The sequence below is a fragment of the Tachypleus tridentatus genome, chromosome 13, assembly GCF_004210375.1.
Source record: "Tachypleus tridentatus isolate NWPU-2018 chromosome 13, ASM421037v1, whole genome shotgun sequence".
Taxonomy (NCBI): Eukaryota; Metazoa; Arthropoda; class Merostomata; order Xiphosura; family Limulidae; genus Tachypleus; species Tachypleus tridentatus.
Window position 1 is genome coordinate 132,682,175 of NC_134837.1, and position 21,961 is coordinate 132,704,135.

A 21,961-nucleotide genomic window follows, 5' to 3' on the forward strand; every position below is an offset into this window, starting at 1 on the left:
GTTTTATCCAACAGTTAACAGAATTCTTCTTTTAACATTTAATAAATTGAAGATATCTTATGAATTCAGTATTTTTCTCTTCAAAAATATTTTAATAAAATGTATAATAATATTTCACTATATACCTATTCCAAATATTGACTCATCTTTTTCTTCTCTTTTCCTTTTACCATTTTTCCACGATTTAATAGTGAGGTGAGAATTAATTAGTTATAATCAGATATTAATTTTACCTATGACACACTGATTATTTTATTTATTCCCCTATATTTGGTAAATATTATTTCGAAATAACTGAACAATCATGTTCTTAGTTGTTTCGAATATTTCAAGTCAGAAACATTTTGTAGATTAATAAAACACTTAGATAACTGTGGAAAAATGGTTCTAAGAGTCAGCTGGAGACGCATGGAATTGGGAGATACATTGCCTGGAGATTTGGTAAGTAGTAATTTTTCCTTTCATTTATTACTTTTCTTATGCTGATAATTACTCGATCTTTCCTTATCTGTTTTATATCAAAGCGTAATATCCAGTAATTAAAAACTATATATTTGAAATAATCATATACGTCAGTTTTGGAGTAATTCATCTTGCTTGCTATTCAACACCGACACGTGGTTGGGGGTAGATAATGCCACGTTTTGTGGTGAGGGGTATATAATGTCATGTTTTGTGGTGAGGGGTAGATAATGCCATGTTTTGTGGTGAGGGGTATATAATGTCATGTTTTGTGGTGAGGGGTAGATAATGTTACACAATAAACTTAAATCTCAATTTTTTTTTCTTATAAACCAGCCAGATTCGTGTAACACTTAATGGAAGTTTCAAAGTTCTGAGATATTCCCAAATTCGTGCAATTTTTTCTGTGAATAGTTGAATTCAGCAATAGTTTTATTTTACACCAAAACTCAAAGAAAAAATATATTTTTGGATAATTTACGTATAATTCTGTAATCTAGAGAAACAAATAATACCAAGTTTTCGTTCATAAGCTAATGGAAACTATAAATGAACAGTTACAAGTGTTTCTTTAATTCTTTTAAATTTCCAAATCTTTCCTCTTCCTTAATGGTAAAACTGATCAGATATCATGTTTCAGTTATAATGTTGGTATACATAACATTTGATAATTGTTAAATTTATAATACATAGTATCAAATCCTAAAGAAAATAACATTTTTTTTTCAAGTATCTGAGAGGAGAATCAGGTAGGTTTAGAGAGACATGACCAGCTTAAAGAGCGCTAAGGTTTGTATGTGTGGAAGGTATGTAACAGTTTTTAAAATAAAGTAAAATTATACAAAATGTTCCTGAATTTAGGTTAACTATATGTACTATAATATGTAATTATTATTGATACTGTGGTACACTTAAATATTTTTTCTGTGGTAAACTGGACATTAAGACATAGATAGTGTGGCACATTTTATGCTAGATTTTAGTTATTATGCGGTAAAATTGACATTAAAACATATATAGTGTGGCACATTTTATGCTAGATTTTAATTATTATGCGGTAAAATTGACATTAAAAGATAGATAGTGTGGCACATTTTATGCTAGATTTTAATTATTATGCGGTAAAATTGACATTAAAACATAGATAGTGTGGTATACGTTACACTAAATATTTATTGTATGGTGAACGAAATAGTATAGCATTGATAATGTGGTACACTTTACACAAGGTATTAGTTACGTGGTAAATTGGACATTAAAACATTGATCGTGTTGTCATTTTACACTATATATTTGTTGTGTGGTAAACAGAACATTAATGCATTGTTAGTGTTGTCACTTTATACAGTACCTTTGTTGTGTGATAAATTGGACATTAAAATACCGGAATTACATTATCGTATTAAAGCTGAAACGTTGACAGACTCTGTAATACTCACTATTGTCTGTGTTATTTAGGAGGAGAGGAAAAAGATGGAGGAAAAGGAGAGAAAGAAGGCTGAGGTGCGAAAGCGTCTTGAGGATGCGGCTAAAGCCAAGAAGGGAAAGAAAGGCTTCATGACACCAGAGCGTAAGAAGAAACTTAGAGTTAGTTTCAAGCCCTTTTGAAAGTTACTTTGTTTTGTTAAAACAAGATACAAACAGTTTATAAAGTAAGTTTCCCACAACCGTTAGAAATTAATAGTTGTCTACATTTTTTCGATTAAATATTCATTATTATTACAACAATAAATCAGTAAGGTATAGGTATTTTGGTTCATTTCAGCCACGTATTTGCACAGTGTCCGTCGCAGGTATTGAACCTAAATGTTAGTAGTGTGAGCTTCAGGCTCATAGATGACCAGCTAGAGACATCATTGTTATCCATCTAAGTTGGGTTTTTTTCAAGGAATTCAGGGAAGAACTTTTTATCCAAATCACATTGTACAACTATAGCTTAAGTACGTTTAATTATTTACCATTGTCTGAAGCCTAATTTGACAACTCTGTTGATTTCTAAACACAAACCAGTAATAATGTTACTTAGATTTAATATGTTACCATTTTGTTTTTCAATACTTTAAAGCGCTTGAGTCATTGACTGGATGTTGTGTTTCTTTCCTAGCAACTTCTGAGGAAAAAAGCTGCCGAAGAACTGAAGAAGGAACAAGAGAGGAAAGCAGAAGAAAGAAAGAAGATAATTCTTCAAAGAACAGGAGAAGCTAAACCGCTGGATGGCGCTAACGAAGGTAACCCCGAGAAGTCGTCCAGTTAATGAAACTATGCGTGTTGAGTAGCGATAAATTTTAAACTCTTGTGGTTAGCTGCTGTAACGCTAGATGGCAATGTTTTAATAGTTTTAAGTTGTGGTGCATCAAACAAATAAGAAATATATTTTGTTGAATATGTAGTATTCATCGGGTTCAGATCTGCGATTTGAAAGCATTATAAAATCCAATTAACTTCCTAATAGAACGCATTATAATTCCGATTAATGTCATAATAGAAAGTGTTATCATTCCAGTTAATTTTCTAATCGATAGCATAAAACTTTCAGTTAACTTTCTGTTGGAAAGCATAATGTTGTCTCATGAATGCAGTCTAGGCTCTCGTGTTAAATGAGTTAAATCAATAACCTTTTTAAAATGTCACAATGTGTCTTGCAAAATATTTCATTTAAGGCCAAGTTAAAAAAAAGATATTTAGCGTCCCCACCTGATTCATTTTTTATTCAGAAGTCATCTTTGTTTCTTTGTATTGACGAAAAAATATAATTTAGAAAAGAAAACAAAATTGTCAAAGAAAGTGGAGAAAGGCGGCTGCAAAAAGAAACTGCCGAATTTTACCAATTTTCTTTATTCGTCATAAAATATGTGTGGTTTTGATTAGAAAGCATGAAACAAAGAAACCTTTTGTTTAACGTGAACCATTTGAAAACAAACAAGAAACTGGAAAAAGTGTGTAAATTTCCTTCCAGAGAGGTTATTTAAAAAGGGGTACCTCTTCCTTCATTTTTTCGAAAACTCTGAACGATTTTTTTTACTTGGTTTAAAAAGTTGAAATACAGTCAGTGAAAGCCGTTCCCTGATGTTATTCTTCTGTGATTTAACTAACAAGTAAACACAAGCTGTCATGTTTCCGTTGATATTTTCACAATAATTCTTATGACACACTACTTTTTCTCTTGAATTCGTGAAGAAAACATTGACAGTTTGCAGTTACTACATCTAGTGAAGGTTTCAGAAACTACAAACAGTGTTAATGTTGTCCTTTAAACCTAATCGATTATAATACACGAAACGTAACTAAATATTTAAAAACCCTTGTTCAAAGTTATTGAAATCGGTGTAACTCGGCGACAAGAGGCAAATTTGACTTCATGTTCATTTTTTGAAATATTTCTACGATTCTACAGGGTGTCCGCAAAGCCTGAAACCATAGGTAGTTTATAACTTTTGTTAATTTCATATACGCGACTGGTTACTGAGCTGCCAAAACATGAAAAAATCGAATTAATCCTTCTGGTATTCTAAACTTGTCATATATGTTCTGTAAAATTCGTTGAACTGCCTATAGTTCCAGAGTTTTCGGAACCTCATATATTATATTTAAGTTTTTACTTGTTTTTGTGCCATACTTTACAGTTTGGGATATGCTATTCTTTACTTCAAAACAGAGCAGCTGGTTTGAAAATAATTGAGGCTTTTAATAGTCAAGTTATCATAGTTATTATTTCATTGGCAGGCTATTTGCAAAGGGTACCGTTAGTCGACCTCTGGCCTTGAAAGTAGGATGTTCGCCAGAAAGCATTCCGGAAAGCTGTGGCTTAAAACATGGGAAGAAGTAATAAGATAAACATTATTTACTCTCTCTAAAAATATCTCTGGGCTCCGCTTTGTGTCATCTAACAAACGTTTTCGCAAACAGCGCCATCTAACCACATTTAATGAAACAAGTCTTGTTCCGTCAGCCAAAAAACACAGAATATACTTTTCTGATTCACTATCAATTTGTAACTGTTTTCACGTTCGTGTCACATCATTACGCCTTCTTTTTTTACAGATAATCGCATTTTATTAATAAGTAACACGTTATTTAAAAATTCTGCAGCTATTTTATTATTATTACTTTTTAATTTCTACTTTTGTGTTTCTTAATGTGTTGGTTTTGTTCTAGCAGTGATAATGCTATGTGCTTGTAAGGCAATCATATTTTCGTTCACTATACTTATATCAAAAATGTTGATGCTACCTTGAACATTGTGCTTTTTCTAACGACATTTAGTAAGTGGTTTAGAAGCAGATGTTTTTGTTTTTTTAATAGTTTGCTGGCTCGTTCTCTGTTTACATTGCTTCTCTACAGCTTGTGTTGTTTTAATCACATAACGCTTCTTCACTAACAACGGATTTCGTTTATAACATGTTCTGTTTAACATTATTGGCTATGTTCACGCTACAGGGCTGCTTAGTGAAAAGCCTCGCCCTCTTGTTAAAATATTTTAAATTCTTTTTGAGAATCACTTACTTCGCCGCCATTTTCAGCAACCCTTCAAGCCATCTGTAAAGAATATTATGAGCGAATCAAACATCTGGAGAGCGAGAAGTATGACATGGAATATTCAGTCAGACAAAAGGATTATGAGGTCAGTTTACTTTCAAACCCAGACTATTTCCTTCACAGACACATGGGAACTTACAAATTTGTCTGATGTATAATTATAAATTATTAACTAAATGTGTGGAAATTTCTTTCATGGATGGAATATCTAGGTAAAAATGTTACCTAAGGTACGGTAAAGAATTAGAAAGCTAGCAGTATGCATATGTATATATACAGTCATGTGAAAAAGTTACGACACCCTATTAAAGGCCCCCCGCTAGTACATCGGTATGTCTCCGGATTTACAACGCTAAAATCAGGGGTTCGATTCCCCTCGGTGGGCTGAGCAGATAGCTCGATGCGGCTTTGCTAATAAGAGAAACACACAAACTTAAAGCCTGTGTATTTTTGTATATACAGATATTTAATTTCAATTTTAACAATACTGAGAGATTACAGAAATATAACTAAACAACTAAAACTAAAGAAAAGACTTTTCAAGATCTTCTGTAAATATAATTTTACAAAAATGCATATTCCAACTGAAGAAAAAGTTAGGACACCCTACCCCCTAATAGCTAGTGTGACCTCCTTTGGCTGAAATAACTGCAGTGAGACGCTTCTTGTAGCCACCTACTAGTCTCTGACATCGGTCTGAAAAAAGTTTGCCCCACTCCATAATGCAGAATTCTTTCAGCTTTGATATGTTTGAGGGGTTTCTTGCATGTACAGCCCGTTTCAAGTCACCCCACAGCATCTTAATGGGATTAAGATCTGGGCTTTGACTTGGCCATTCCAGGACTCTCCATTTCTTAGTTTTCAGCCAGTCCTTGGTGGATTTACTGGTATGTTTTGGGTCATTGTCGTGTTGCAGGGTCCAGTTCCGCTTCAGCTTTAATTTTCGTACAGATGGTCTCACATGATCCTCAAGCACCCTCTGATACACAGTAGAATTCATAGTGGATTCCATGATTGAGAGCTGTCCAGGTCCTACTGCAGCAAAGCAGCCCCAAACCATGACACTTCCGCTTCCATGCTTCACAGTTGGTATGAGGTTGCTTTCCTGGAATGCTGTATTTGGTTTACGCCAAACATGTCCTCTGTTCTGGTGTCCAAATAATTCAATTTTGGACTCATGTGTCCAAAAAACATTATTCCAAAAGTCCTGGTTTTTGTCTACATTTTCTCTGGCAAACTTCAGTCTGGCCTTGATGTTTCTCTTAGAGAGCAAAGGTTTCCTCCTTGCTCACCTCCCATGCACGTTAAATTTGTGCAGTCTCTTTCTGATTGTAGAGGCATGCACTTTTACATCAACAGTAGCCAGAGCCTGCTGTAGGTCCCGTGATGAGATGTTAGGGTGTTTGGAGACCTCTTTTAGCATCTTGTGGTCTGCTCTTGGGGTGAACTCGCTTGGAAAACCAGACCTGGGCATGTTGGCAGTTGTTTTGAAAGCCATCCACTTGTTGACTCTTTTCCGGACAGTGGAATGGCTGATTTCAAATCCCTTACCAGACTCATAAATTGCTACAATTTTCTTTTTGAAGGCTTCAGACAGCTCGTTTGCTCTCACCATGGTGCTCACTCTCACTTCAACAGTCAGGAATACACCAAACTAAATGTCTGAGGTTTAAATAGGTCAAGCCTCATTCAAAATGCTAGGTAACGATCTTCTAATCATGTACACCTGGTGTGATACACCTGTGTGTAAGTTGAGCCATTTTAAGTGGGAATAAATGTGGGGATGTCCTAACTTTTTCCTCAGTTAGAATATTCATTTTTGTAGAATTACATTTACAGAAGATCTTGAAAAGTCTTTTCTTCAGTTTTAATTGTATAGTTATATTCCTATAATCTCTCAGTATTGTTAAAATTGAAATTAAATATCTATATATCCAAAATGTTACAAAAATACACAGACTTTCATAGAGTGTCCTAACTTTTTCACATGACTGTATGTTTTTGTTTGTTTTTTTATAATAGTTTGCTGGCTTTTTATACATAATATAAACATTTTAAAGGAAAGAAAACTTGAACATGCTTATTATCCTCACACCAGGTATCGGTACTTCATCTTGCAATCATATACAGAGGGTCGAGTACGTTATATTATATCAGTTATAAATATGAATATTAGAAAGTCATGTGATAACTAGAACTAGTATAAAGTCGCAATGGAATGCTACGCATCACAAATACATTTTGATGTTTGAAATTTCGTAGATGGTAACCCCGGCATAGCCAGATGGTTAAGGCACTTGACTCATTATCTGAGGGTCACAGGTTCGAACCCCGTCACACCAAAGATGCTCGCCCTTTCAGTCGGGGGACGTTATAGGTGACGATGAATCCCACTATTCGTTGGTAAAAGTGTAGTCCAAGAGTTGGTGGTGGGTGGTGATGACAAGCTGTCTTCCCTCTAGTTTTACACTGCTAAATTAGGGACGGCTAGCGCAGATAGCCCTCGAGTAGCTTTGCGCGAAATTCAAACCAAACCAAACCAATCGTAGGTGGTGTGATGCAACAGAAAATTGGTCGCTTTTGGGAAGCGTATGTAACAGCTCTCTCAGACGCAAAATATTCACACACTCATATCATGAAGATATGTTCAGATTAGGGGTTTGTAATCTTCAAGATATGTTTTTTTATTTAATGGTATTGAAAAGCCAAGGAATATGGATTACTTTGGGGTTTCAGGATTGTCCAGAAAATACTTTCAACAATTTGTCCCCCAGAAGTGGTAACCAAAGAGTGGCATCTTGAAACAGTTAAAAATCTATAAACGCTATCGTTCACTTGCCCCAGGCAACATCACGAATTATGATAATGTTCTCCAACTAAAGTGACACAAGTCACGTGTTCAGAAGTTGCTTGTCCAACATATCCATTCAACCATCTCATATCTCACAAAACTGGAGAATGGCATGTATATTCATACTACTTTTCACGAATACATACTGGTCAACCCGCCTGATGCCAAGAGCACCTACTGTATGTTTCTACACAACTAAACTACTAAAATTGGGAATGGAAAACCTTCATCGTCATATACTAGGCGGATTATAGAAAAGAAGCACGGATGATATGGAGATGACGTCCTTAAGATGGATCGTTTTGCGGTGGAAACTGTGTTGCAGAGCTATCATTAAGATTCGCGATAATCAGACAGAGAATGGTCAGACGTGGTGACATTATGATGATGCGATGAGGCTACAAAATCGTTTTAATATAACGTACTCAATTTTTGAAAAAGTCACCATAGATCCAGCAAGATAAAGAAATTCATGCAGAATCAGAGCCAAATATAGAATGTTTCCAGTAATGTGTATACCCTTATTTTCACTCAACATCAAGCATTTACGATTCAGAGAAATGTTCTAGTTATAATTAATCAGATTATTTCCCACTGACTATTCATTTGTCCTTCTAGAAACATTTAATAAAATTAGTTTTAACTTTATTTTTATTTTTAGTTAAATTATTTTTGGGTACATGTCAATGTATTTAATTTTTATATGAATTGTATTTCATGTTCGTACATTTTGAAAACTACGTATTTAATTATTTCAGGTTGTTTAAGTTTTGTTGAAAAGTAGTTGTATATTTCGTATTTATTTACATTATGATAACAAAATGTTTCAGTTGTCTTGTTTTAATTAATACGTAAACATTTTCTACTTCAGATGTAATACTGATATTCCTGTTTACTCTATGTTGGTATAAAGTAAATTTTAACATATATTTTACAGATCAACGAGATGACAATTCAAGTGAACGACCTGAGAGGAAAATTGTAAGTTCTAGTTACCACTACCTACATTGTTTCTAATCTTATCACCATATTTCTTAATAACAGTAGAATACTACAGACATGTTTTTATAACAATAGAGTACTACACATCTCCTTGTATGACAATAGAGTGCTACACATTTGTTTATATAATAACGGAGTACCTACTATAAAGTAGTTTCTTCTAAAACAGGGGTCATCAAACCTTTTTCACAGGGGGCCAGATTACTTGGGGAATGAGAAGTGCGGGCCACATGATCATTATGTTCAATATTCATAAGCTAGAACGAAAGCTCTCTGTAAAAGACTTAACACTAAGTTTAGGATGTCACATTAACCATGTGGGAGTAGCATGCAATACACACATATAATACAAAACAAACAGAAATACAACCAACATTTTTATTTACCAAAAGGTTATCAAAGAAGGTGACATTAGCAAAAACAATTGTCACATTACACATAGTGAGTACATATCTGAATTTCACTAGGCCGCAAAAAAGTTAGTGAGATTTATGAAATTGGCGTTTGGCTTTCAAAATATCTTCAATGTTCGGTTCTGAATTGCTGCATCCAATCATCAGAATTGCTTTCAAATGTTCATCAGTCAACCTTGATCGATGTACCGACTTCACATACTTCATTTTTGAAAATGCTTGTTCACAGACATAAATTGTTCCCAATACTGATGCCATACCAGATTCGAACTGCTTCAGCTTTGGAAAATCATCTTCAGGTATGCAGCTGTAAAATTCAATAAGTTGCCCCTCTCTGTGTTTTGCTTTCAACAAGTCATTTCCTTGCAAATCGATGACCTCCAGCTGAAGTTCCACTGGTACGTCATCAATGACACAATCAAAAGGATTTTGAAAAAGGAGAATGTCACTTTCGATTCTGTCGAGATCCGAAAATCTCTCTAAAATGCTTATTTAAATCACCAATAATATTTTTTGAAATTCCAGGTTGACATCTTCTGTGATTCCAGCATGAAACTCATTTAAACACTGAAAATGAGAAAGGTTTCCTCCTTCCAAATGTGCTTCAAACAATGACAGCTTTCTCCAAAATCCTTTAATAATTCTATGGAGATCACAGTCAAGGTTATTCTTCCCCTGAAGTTTCAAGTTTAATTCATTCATGTGGGATGTGATGTCAACCAAAAATGACAACTTTGACAACCAGGTTGGATCCAACAGAAGTGGATCGGCTCTATATTTCTCGATAAGAAATATATATATTTCTCTTCTTAGCTTATAAAAACGAGACAAGACTTTACCGCAGCTGAGCCACCTCACCGCCGTGTGATAAGGCAAGTCACAGAAATCCGAATCAATTTCTTCAAGAAACACCTTGAACTGGCGATGATTAAGTGCATGACCCCGAATGAAGTTCACTGCAGAAATGACTTGTTTCAGTACGCAAGAAATATCTAAGTCTTTTCTACAGAGTGATTGCTGGTGTATGATGCAGTGTATGAACAGAGCGCTTGGGAGTTGAAGATCTTCCAACTGTTTCCTAATCAGCCCCACCAGACCCTTCTGTACTCCAGCCACGGTTTTTCCTCCATCAACTGTTACACCTCTAAGCTGATTCCACTGAAGGCTATAGTCTTGCAAAATTTTAAGCACTTCCATGAAAATGTCTTCTCTAGTTGTTCTTCCGTGCATGCTGCAAACTGATGCCAACTCTTCCGTGATCTGAAAGTCCAAATTAACTCCACGAATGAACACGAGAAGTTGTGATGTACTCGAGAGATCAGTAGACTCATCCAGTGCCAGAGAATACCATAGGAAGTTTCTAGCTTTTTGGCGTATCTGTAATGCGATGTTCTCTCCAAGTTCTGCTCTCCGTACAACTGAAGTTGCTGAAAGGCTGATACTTTCAAACAAATTGTCTTTTTCAGGACACAGCTCATTTGCTGCTTCCATCATACACTCTTTGATGAAGTTGCCGTCAGTAAAAGATTTTCCTCGCTCTGCCATCCTATGCACTATTTTGTAACTTGTACGAGTGACAGATTCATTTTCAGCAAACTTTCTCATGAAGAGATTCTTTTGAGATTCAAAAACACGTTTCATGGATTCAATTTCTCAGAATGGAACTTTCCTGAAAATTTCAAATATGTTGATAGATGTTTTGTTTCATAGTAACGCCGAATATTGTACTCTTTCAAAACGGCAACACTTTCGGTGCATATCACACAAGTAGCTTTCTGTTTTTTTGTTTCCACAAAGAAGTGCTTTTCTCCCCATTCTTCATTGAAAGCACGACACTCAGAGTCCACTTTTCTTCTTTTAAAAACAGTCATAACGATGGATGAAAAAAACAGGATCTGAAAATAAGAAACACAGAACGCTGTGAGAAAAGTATTGTACTAGTCCAAAAACACTCAAACAAAATATATTGAAACGTACGTTTGCCACGACACTTACCTAAGAACGAGATACGAAAAGCGCATAACCCGACTACTAAGAGAAATGAGCTTGCTGAAGCGGTAACTCTAGGCCGCTGAATTTACAAGGCGAGTCGATAGGACGAAGGTTAAGTCTGTACTTGTTTTCGAAATCCTAATGCTTTCATAGATACGTGCCTCGATATGAATAAACGGGCAGCAAGGACAAAAGAAGAATTTTCCTATTGGTTAAAAATGCGCGTGACAGTCTTGTTTCTTTTTATAATAACGTCTTGTGTTTGCCAGCTTAAAGTGACCATCGGTGTGATTTATTTTGTTATGACAGTCGGACATTTCATAAAATGTCACTTTTATTTCCAAACGGCTAGCTGCTGGCGGGCCGGACAAAATGACCTCGAGGGCCGTAGTTTGGTGACCCCTGTTCCAGAATGAAGCACTACAGATTGGTTTCTCTAATAATACTACAAAGTAATTTCTATAAGAACTAAGGAACAAAACAAGAACTAGCATGATATTCATTACAAATGGGTTTTAGAAAACACTAAATGTATTTTTATAGTTAAAAAGTATGAACAGAGATAATAAAACATACATGCAAGACACTTAAAATTTATTTAGATTTTTATAATTGTCACCAGGTGTTTAGAAATGTTGGGGGTATAAGTGGGTGCAATACAAAAAGTACAAATAAAGTAAGTTATATTAATGATTGTTTTCGAATTTCGCGCAAAGCTACACGAGGGCTATTGCGCTAACCATCCATAATTTAGCAGTGTAAGAATAGAGGGAAGGCAGTTAGTCATCACCACCCACCGCCAACTCTTGGTGTACTCTTTTACCAACGAATAGTGGGATTTACCGAAACATTAAAACGCCCCCACGACTGAAAGGGCGAGCATGTTTGGTGCGATGGGGATTCGAACCCACGACCCTCAGATTATGAGTCGAACGTCTTAACCCACCTGGCCATCCCCGGCCTATATTAATGAAGAAATGTTTAATCGAACAGAGGAATAGCAGCTTACCAGATTCTAGAAACAACAGACTTTAAATGTTAAAGATTTCTTTTCTTTTTCACAAGAGGTGAAACTTAAGAGAATCTGTGACGTAGTTGCTTAATGTATTCTTTGATTGGCCGCACCCTATGCTGAGGACTGTGGTTTCGACTGTTCAAGGCTTATTAACACAGCTTGGCTCAGCAAACCAAAGAAATACCATTAAGCTTCTTACAATAGTGAAGTATGAGGGAATATATTGTTTATGATAACTTAAGCTGTTAAATAATTTAAAATAAAGCAAACGTTTGAACAATACTATGAACAACTTTTAAGATTATCATTGATTGGTTTGTTTTTGACAGAAAGTCGATAGTATTATATACAAAGTTTTATTTTTCATATTGTCTAAAAATTCTGCTTATATAGATATTGACAGAGAACTTGTAGTTATAATGTTTTTACTTGTTTATCATATTAGTGTGAAGCCAACTTTGAAAAAAGTGTCCAAGTATGAGGGAAGGTATGCATTCTAATCATTCTGTTGTAGCTTGGGAAGACTGACATAAGTTTGTTTTAAGTTTGTAACTTGGGAAGACTCACATAAGTTTGTTTTAAGTTTGTAACTTGGGAAGACTGACATAAGTTTGTTTTAAGTTTGTAACTTGGGAAGACTGACATAAGTTTGTTTTAAGTTTGTAACTTGGGAAGACTGACATAAGTTTGTTTTAAGTTTGTAACTTGGGAAGACTGACATAAGTTTGTTTTAAGTTTGTAACTTGGGAAGACTGACATAAGTTTGTTTTAAGTTTGTAACTTGGGAAGACTGACATAAGTTTGTTTTAAGTTTGTAACTTGGGAAGACTGACATAAGTTTGTTTTAAGTTTGTAGCTTGGGAAGACTGACATAAGTTTGTTTTAAGTTTGTAACTTGGGAAGACTGACATAAGTTTGTTTTAAGTTTGTAACTTGGGAAGACTGACATAAGTTTGTTTTAAGTTTGTAGCTTGGGAAGACTGACATAAGTTTGTTTTAAGTTGTTAAGCACAGAGGACGTAACATTTAATGTGTAGAATAGTTCTGTACGATTTTATTAACCAACTTTATAAAGTTTGTTAAGTGTTACAATTTCTTGTGTACAAAACCATGCGGCTACAGGTAATATGAAAAATAACCTATAATTTTAACATTTGTAGCCATTAACTCAGGTAGTTATGTGACACAAACCAGCATTAATGTTATTGTTGTTGAAGGTTTGAGAAACTCCAAGCCATTGCTAAAAATGCTGATAAGGACTTTCGAGCCAACCTGAAATCTGTGAGCAAGGACAAGTTCAAGCTTGACGAAGAAGTGGAGGTATCCAACAATTTCATATTTTATATAATGATAAATACCTTGGGTGGGCCGAAGTATAATATATAATTACTTTCTCCCGTGAAATAAGTTAGATGGTTACTTGATTTGACTTAGCTTCTATTTTATCACCTAACAGATACAGTTTCCTATTCTACAAAATATATCGAAACAGAAAGGACTTTCTGAAACACCATGTCACGTGTATCGTACAACGTACTTCAAATTACCATTATTAATTTGGTTTGGTATAGAAACCCAATTTTTAACATTATAAGTCTTTAAATTTCCCCCTAAACCACCAGGGTGCCATTGTACCTCCTGTCTCATGTTACGTTTTATAAACTTTGCTCCTAGTGCAGAGTCACTATTTAAAGATAACACGTTTTGAGTTGCGTCAAAGCAGCTAAGAGAATGTTCAGAGTTGTTTATTTTTCTCGAGTACAGACTTTTAGCTCATAACTCAGTCATCTCTTGACCGGGTTGAGATCTAATTACAGTTTTGGACTCATAAGGTCAAACCCTTTTGACTGTTGTATATGCTCGCGCCTAAGATCTCATAGATTTATTTATACTAATCTTGCCTTAAAAAATCAATTTGGTGAACGCGGGTATACGCGCTTCTAACACTTAGTATTGTTGACACACAAAAATATAACTGACAAAAGGGGGGAAGTCTCAGAGATTAATTTACACTAATCTTGCCTAAAAGAATTTCAAGAGCCACGGCTATTTAAAATTCCTTCTTGTTTGCACTTATAGAAAGTATTGTATTAATTACACCTCATAAAAGGAAAAATCAAAAACTTGAACGATAAACGCTTATCCGTTGTGTCCAGTTCAACACGGAAGAAATAAAAAACTTTGACACAAGAGAGCGTTTAGTACGTTAAGCATCAAAGGTACTTTATAATAAGAAAAATTTATGTATTTTGGGTAGGTAATGGAACTATAACTCGAATCTTTTGTACGAAAACAGAATCTGCCCTTTCGGCCAAGTATGGAACCTCCTTTTCATCTTGTCAGAATGTCTCCTTTCAGAAATTGTGCACGTAACCTTAGCCGTTTGTTACAGTTTTTCTATGTTAGTTTAGTAGTGTTTCCTTGTGTATTTCTCACATTTTTAATTTGCTGTTGCTTTTGTTTTACTTTTTCTCCAGTCAGGGTCAGTTCAGGTGCTTATAATGTACATTCAAAATTTAAAACTAATGATCTCGGGTAGGGCAATCGGGCAATCATCTTAACCAAATAGCGGGATTTACTGTCATTTTTGTGATGACCACCGAAGCTGAAAGTGCAAGACGTTTTCAGAAGACGTATTCGAAAGTTGAGCCTTTCGGTACGCAGCCCAAAACTCTTTTCACTGGACAATACATGCCGTCTGGATTATAATTAATTATTTTAACAACCAGTTAATTTCGAGTTAAAAGTTATGTTATATTCTCCTTGGAAAAAGTTTTGAATAAACCAACAAACCAAACATTTCCGGATGAACAAGTCCATATACATATAATAAAATACAGGATATATATATACAAATGATATTTATATAACCTTCTCAACATGTGCACGGAGTAATCCTATTAAAATAATATTGTTCACGTGAAAATCTGAGAAATAAGATATATTCACTTGTATTTATGATTTTTCCAAGGTTTGGAAATTATTAAAGCGTGTGATTATTAATAAGCAATATTTAAAAATTCTTAATACATTCAGTTAGAATTATCTTTGAAATACTTTCTCCCTAATGATTGGCATAAAAGGTGTTTCCGGAATACTTTGTCCCAAATTCTTCATGTTTAGAATATATCTGAAATAGCTTCTCCTTAATACTTTACAGCAAAGTCATATTTGCAATACTTTATTTGTATGCAGAATAAAATTTTGTACATTGTTCGTGTATTGTTATTTTGAATGCGTAATTAAACCTACCTATTATTTTTCTTTTTTATTGATAAGAAATATTTAATTTGTTGTTCAAAATATTCAAGAATTTTTCGATTCAAAATCTAAATTCGTAAAGAAAATTTATTATCAATTTAAAGTTTATCAAGTTTGTCCTTAAGAAATACTCATTGTTTATTTTATGTTTGTGATGGAGTAAAGTGTGACTAAACAAAAATACATGTTTAGCAGCTCAACTCCTCAGGTCTTCATATTAGTTTCTGCTTTTTTGTTTTAGTGTTATATGTTTAGATGTGACAGTCAAATCCCTGCTTTATGTCTAGGCATTTGTTCAGTTCTTGTGTTTACTTTCATCCTTACGTGTTCTTTGTTTCGCAGAAGAAAAAGGGGGCGCCAGAATGGGCAAACAAGTAACCCTCGTCTTCTCTCTCTGCTCACTCTAGGTTGTGGTGGTGCACAGCTTTTTTTCTATTTTACTAAATTATACAATATTTAGTGTAGAAATAATATTTGATCTCCTTTCTTTTTTAAATTAAGTAATGTCGCTATCCTTTAAAATAACTATAAGTAGATATTTGTACAAGTTTTAAAAAATTATATATATGTTACACTTCATTATTTTCCATTAAAGAGACTCGAATTGGTATTACGAGCTGTAATTTTCCACACACCAATAAAAGGCGTCTTTAGCTATTTAATTTATATAACGAAGGTCTTCTTGGAAATGGGCGTATTGCCCAGTAAATAATGTTTACCATAATTATAACGTAATCAGTTTTCGTAGCAACGTATTTAATGAGAGAGATAATAGGATAAAACAAAATGTTCCAGCAAATCTGTTTCAATGTGAAGAAAAACGTTATTCGCTAGAAACTGAAACAGTTATTGAAAATAATAATAATAATATTTATTACACTTTAATAATTTTAATAATTTCTTATACAATCACTAAGTTCTTGAAACACTTAGAGTCGCATTAGGTTAAAATTTTCCAATATTATGTCGCTGTCGAAAGGAATGTTACAATAAAGTGTATGAAAGAAATATTGATTAATAATTATAATATTGTTTTAGTAAAACACAACTTTTGTAAGAATTAGCTACAGATAACAGCTTATAACCTAATTTTTTGGATAAAAATGTAATATAATAATGTAGCTAGTTTTGAGGGTCTAAATGAAGACATCAGATCATATGACGACAAAAAATCGAACCTCGTGACTAGTTTTTTAGGCTCCAAATCAGCAATCGACCCATTTTCATTTTATATTTAACTGAAACCCCTTGCGTCACTTAACATAAGATCTTGTCGAGAAAAGCATTTAATGTTATTGAGAATGTTATAAACATAATTAACCTAGACGTGATTATTTATAATTATTTCTGTGTTAAAAATAAAAGCTATTGAGTTCAAATTTACCGCAAGAAACAAATAAAAAAAGGGAAGGCTGAAAATATTATCAAATGTCAGCACAGAAAATAATACAGAAAACTGTTGTGTTTTCTGTTTAACATTTATCACAATGTTATATTGTAATCAGATAATAACCTATTCTGTAAGTGAATCTCGAGTAAGTACAGGGTGGCTCGTAAGTCCCTATCCATCCATATATCTTATGTATCTGTGTGATGTCCCTCATTCTCGCTGCAAAAAATTATGCGACGCCATGTTCTGTGAGTCATTTTCCTCAACATAGCAGGGGTTATTGTTCCAAATGCCGTGGTAACAGTTGCCTTCAAGTCATCATTAGTATTATTCAATGTAACATAATAACATATGGATGGGTAGGGACTTACGGGCCACCCTGTAGAGTGAGGTATGCTTAATGTAAAAAGGCTTATAATAAAAGAAGTAAACTTTCATGTTGTAATTAACTACGTTTTATCGATGGTATATTCGGCCTTAAAGTCAGTTTATGAAACAAAATTCTATATGATACATAAAAGTTATAACAGTTTTCGAAATAACAAAGTCTCTATGAATTTCACAAGTAATTAACTGACTGCAAAATTGAAATCGAGATAAGTATTGTCAGTTACTTTTGCCCGGTCTGTTTAGATGTCGAGATAAACAGACGAATGTCAGTAGAGACGTAAATATTACATTCAGTTAAAAAGATTTATTTTAGTATTAGTTCTATAAAACAAAACTGGTAAAATCATTTATTCAGGTGAAGTAAAACCGTTTAAAAAATACATATAGGGAACTTACTAATTTCCTGACATTTCAAAGATATCATAATAGAGACTGTATTATAGTCACATTCGTGTTTTCTCATCTATTTCATTAAGGCAAATAAACAAATAAAAACATCAAAAGGAACTTTTACTCTCAAAACAAAAAATAATCATTTGATGAAACGTGCAATTCCTTTGTTTAAACAACGAAAATTCAGCTTTAATTTGGTTCCTAAAGAAAAGCCGAGGGTTACTTTTTATTTCATTGATGTCATCCTGAAGATGATCTCGAAGATACCAGTTTCTATCGTTCAGGAGCAGGTATGGTTTAGTTTAGTTTAAAGAAAGCAATATACGTATTCATGTATTCGTGCAAATATGTATGTGTGCTTATATATGTTGTTGTTGTGTGAAATTTAGATGTAAAGACTTGTTTTCGAAACAAAAAAATGCTTTCAGAAGTCCATTGTTATTTTAGTTGTTTATCTTATTTGTCTCATGGTTTTGCAGTGTAAAACAAAACCCATACCCATTGTTTTATTATGTTTAATTGTAAAATTCGTTGTACGAGTGTAATTCATCTTGTTACAACAACCCTTATTCAATATATATTTATTCGACGTTTTATTTATTGAATCCAACAACAATCGTGTAATTCAAGTGAACTGCTGTTCGGCAGTAACAAAATATTCTGATATAATAGCGAAAATATTTCACCGTTGACCGAATTTCATCATATGTTTACATTCCCTCACATCGAGTTTTAAGACTTAACGTAAAGTCTACGGATTTACAACGCTAAAATCAGGGGTTCGATTCCCCCCGGTGGACTCAGCAAATAGCTCGATGTGGCTTTGCTATAAGAAAAAACACACATAGCAATTAACGTATGCCCGACATGGCCAGGTGGTTGAGACACTCGACTCGTAATCCGAAGGTCACGGGTTGAAATCCTCGTCACACGAAACATGCTCGCTCTTTCAGCCGTGGGGGCGTTGTAATGTAAAAAGAGTAGCCCAAGAATTGGCGGTAGATGGTGATGACTAGGGACAACTAGCGCAGATAGTCCTCGTGTAGCTTCTCGCAAAATTCAAACCAAACCACTTAACTTAAACACTTGCGCAAGCTTCAATGAGCCAATTCTGTTATTCATCCCAACAAATCGAATGCAAACCTCTGCCTTTATCATTCAAGTGTTTTAAAAGTTATAATTCTAGGTTCGTATAGATAAACATATAAATAGTTAGCTTGCAAGACAAGACTTGCAACTACAATGAAACATTTATAATTTTACTTTGTTTCTGATAAAGTACCAAGTTTATGATGTTTTGTGTAAGTGTTATTAGTGTTCTAACGGCTCCTTTGTTTGCTATATGGTTTGTAGATTAACAAATTATAGAGGCTTATTATTCAAAACAGATATAAAGAATATCACCATAACTACGGTGATCGGTATACTTATTAATTAACATTTTTGATTTATCCAACTTTATATTTATAGCTGTTTAGTGCGACGAGTGAATTTACCTCGCGGTGTCACAAAAAACTTTCCTCATAGTGTGACATTGCAGTTTTATTGGAATCTACGTGCTTTCGGGCTCGCTCTTTCTTTATTGAGATTTTGATCTTTTAAAAAATGGGATATGCGCACGTTCTTGAATTTCCTGTCTTAGTTCCACACGTGCGTACATCGCCGAGCAAATATTGTATTTTGATATTGAAAAAGTACTAAAAAAATAAAATTTAGAATGTGACCTTTATTTGTTATTGGATAATTAAAACTTCTGAAGAACCCACTTTATTTGTTATTGGATAATTAAAACTTCTGAAGAACCCACTTTATTTGTTATTGGATAATTAAAACTTCTGAAGAACCCACTCAAATTAAGCATCGCACTTCAAGAGTTAAGAACAAAACTATAATAGTTATGTATTACGTGTTTAGTCCAACAGACCCGAATGGGCGTTGGGAAAGAAGAAAGAGGAAGGTGAGAAGAAGATGACAGATGGAGAAGATGAAGAATAAATCTCACGACCAGTAAAGTTCAACAGAGCCGCTTCTCGATTTGTTTCAGGGGCTAATGGTCCCAGAGAGCAAATAATAATTTATCAGATTAGATTACACTTTCTGGATGTACATCAAAGACAAGAAGTTCTGTATTACCCAATTAGGAGCCTGATGAGTAGGGAGCATCTCTGTGTTTTAAATAAAGACCAATTAATCATATCATAATTACTTAGAGTAACCAGTTTTTACTCAGTCTCCTGGAATTTGTATTTACACATTTTTGTTTTTATTAGTAAAATATTGCTATTATTATTGGTGATATTGTTTTTGTTTCATTTATGCTTGACTTTTTTTTTAATTTTTCCAAATTTAAAAAATTCCACCATGCTTCCATTTCACTATACGATAACCCCCAGTAGCACAGCGATATGTCTGTAGATTTACTCCACTAGAAACCGGGTTTCGATACCTGTGGTGGGCAGAACGCAGATAGCCCACTGTGTAGCTTTGTGCTTAAATTTTAACAAACAAATAAACTTCTCAAGAAAAGACTAGCATCAGAAAAATTTCAAAAATAGGAATTTGAATCAAAACTTCCAAATCTAAAAGGTTTTTTTTCTTTTCAAATTCGCCCGATCTTAAAATTTGTTTTTATTCTGGATAAGAGAAGATTAATCCGTAATGACGAAAAACCCCACTTGTAGAGAAAAATATATATGTAAAAACGGCTGGTATGAGTTGAAAAAAATTCAATGTAGAGGAGCAAAGAAAGAAAGAGGTAACTGATCTATAGCTGACCACGTGTTTGAAGGGGGTTGTGTAATTGAGTGTAGGAATGTAGAGGGCGTGCTTAGATGTTTGATTATATTTATTAATATAGGTATAAAGGTGTTTCTTTGTATTGGTTTATTTTGGGCTTGAGTTGTTGTATAAGTAAGGCTTCTTTAATTTTGCGTTTGTTTATGTTTGTTTCTTTATTTAGTATTTGGGTGTTTTCTATGGTTATACTGTGTCTATTTGATTTTCAGTGTTCGAAAACGTGGGAAGGTAACTTTTTCTGTTCTTTGAATCTGGTTTCCATTTTTCTACTTGTTTCTCCAATGTAGAAGTCGTGGCAGTTATCACATTGTATTTTATCAATAATGTTGGTGTGGTGTTTGTGAGTGTAGTTTTTACTTTAGTTTTGTGCCTGATTTTTGGATAAATTTGGTAGCAATTGGAAAGTCGTATTTTGTTACTAGTTTTTGCCAAATGTTGGTTATTTTTCTGCTGATGTCGGGAATATATGGTATGCAGCAGTATATGGTTTCGTGATTTTTTAATTCGTGGAGTATATTTACTTTTGTCAGTTGATTTTTCTTTTATGTCTTGGTGTGTGCGTATAATGATTTCTATGGTTTGAGGAGGAAACTTATTGATGTTGGCAAAGTATTGTTTTATTTTGTCTAATTCGTCGTTAATTTTATCTGGTGAGCATAGTTTTATGGCTGTGTTTATTTGGTTTCTTAGTATGTTGAGTTTTTGTTTTGTTTCGTTTCATGTGCTGATGATGACCAAAGAAGATCGAAACGTTGTTCGCTCCTCTACATAGAATTTTCTCAACCTATACCAATTATTTTTACATATATAAGAGAAGATTGTTTTTTTAGCCTCGGTAACAATATAATATCTTCCATGAAAATCCAAATATTCCAGTATTGCGTTTTGCTAACAAACAAACACAATTGGAGAATCCACATTTTAATTTTCTGTTAAAATATGCACTTTTTTGCATGTTTCAAAAATCGTGTGTTTCTTCTCATCAAAATTACAAAGATATGTTATGATATTCATGAATATTCTGGCTAGCTTCGATTTTATTTTACTGTAGAAAAAAAGACAAACATTAAGAGAACTTAATATTTTTTAAATTTCGTGAAATTGTATTTTCGAGTTATTTGACTAGAAAGATGTACTAGATTACGTTTTTTAATACAAAATTATTTTGATCAATATTCTGAAGACTTAGCGTGATCTACTTGAAAATTCCATTTAGTTTCGTTTCACTTTACTTCTGAAGAAAAGACAAACATAAAGACGGGTATCAATATTTCTAAATATACAAAGTCATTAATGCCTTTTTCTCCAAACTTAGTTTATCTTTAAGTTTGTTTTTATTCGGGAGAAAAGAAAATTGTTCTCTTAGCTTTCAAAGCGATGTAACATCTGCCATTAAAAGTCCTAATCTTTCAGTACTGAGTTTTCTAAAAAATAGACATGGTCAGAGATTTCACACTTAA

General features: G+C 33.8%; 1 protein-coding gene across 2 annotated transcripts; it reads left to right on the plus strand.

Moving 5' to 3' along the window:
* The first annotated feature begins 194 nt into the window (after nucleotides 1-194).
* LOC143238869 (troponin I 4-like) lies at nucleotides 195-19,998 on the plus strand. Of its 2 annotated transcripts, XR_013020812.1 has the most exons (9): nucleotides 195-441; nucleotides 1,921-2,049; nucleotides 2,567-2,690; nucleotides 4,983-5,083; nucleotides 8,787-8,830; nucleotides 12,717-12,758; nucleotides 13,489-13,591; nucleotides 15,875-17,995; nucleotides 19,620-19,998. XR_013020812.1 is itself a non-coding variant. In XM_076479470.1 (8 exons), exons 1-8 carry the CDS (start codon nucleotides 382-384, stop codon nucleotides 19,698-19,700), a joined length of 684 nt encoding a protein of 227 aa, XP_076335585.1. In that variant the 5' UTR covers nucleotides 195-381; the 3' UTR covers nucleotides 19,701-19,998. The 2 variants fall into 2 exon arrangements, 1 of the variants encoding a protein (XP_076335585.1); XM_076479470.1 differs by lacking the exon at nucleotides 15,875-17,995.
* The last annotated feature ends 1,963 nt before the right edge of the window (nucleotides 19,999-21,961 follow it).

Coding starts and splice junctions, on each gene's coding strand:
- LOC143238869 (XM_076479470.1), top strand. CDS start 382: ATGGTTCTAAGAGTCAGCTGGAGACGCATGGAATTGGGAGATACATTG. Junction 8,831..12,716: donor AACGACCTGAGAGGAAAATT/GTAAGTTCTAGT, acceptor TTATCATATTAG/TGTGAAGCCAACTTTGAAAA. Junction 12,759..13,488: donor GTGTCCAAGTATGAGGGAAG/GTATGCATTCTA, acceptor TTGTTGTTGAAG/GTTTGAGAAACTCCAAGCCA.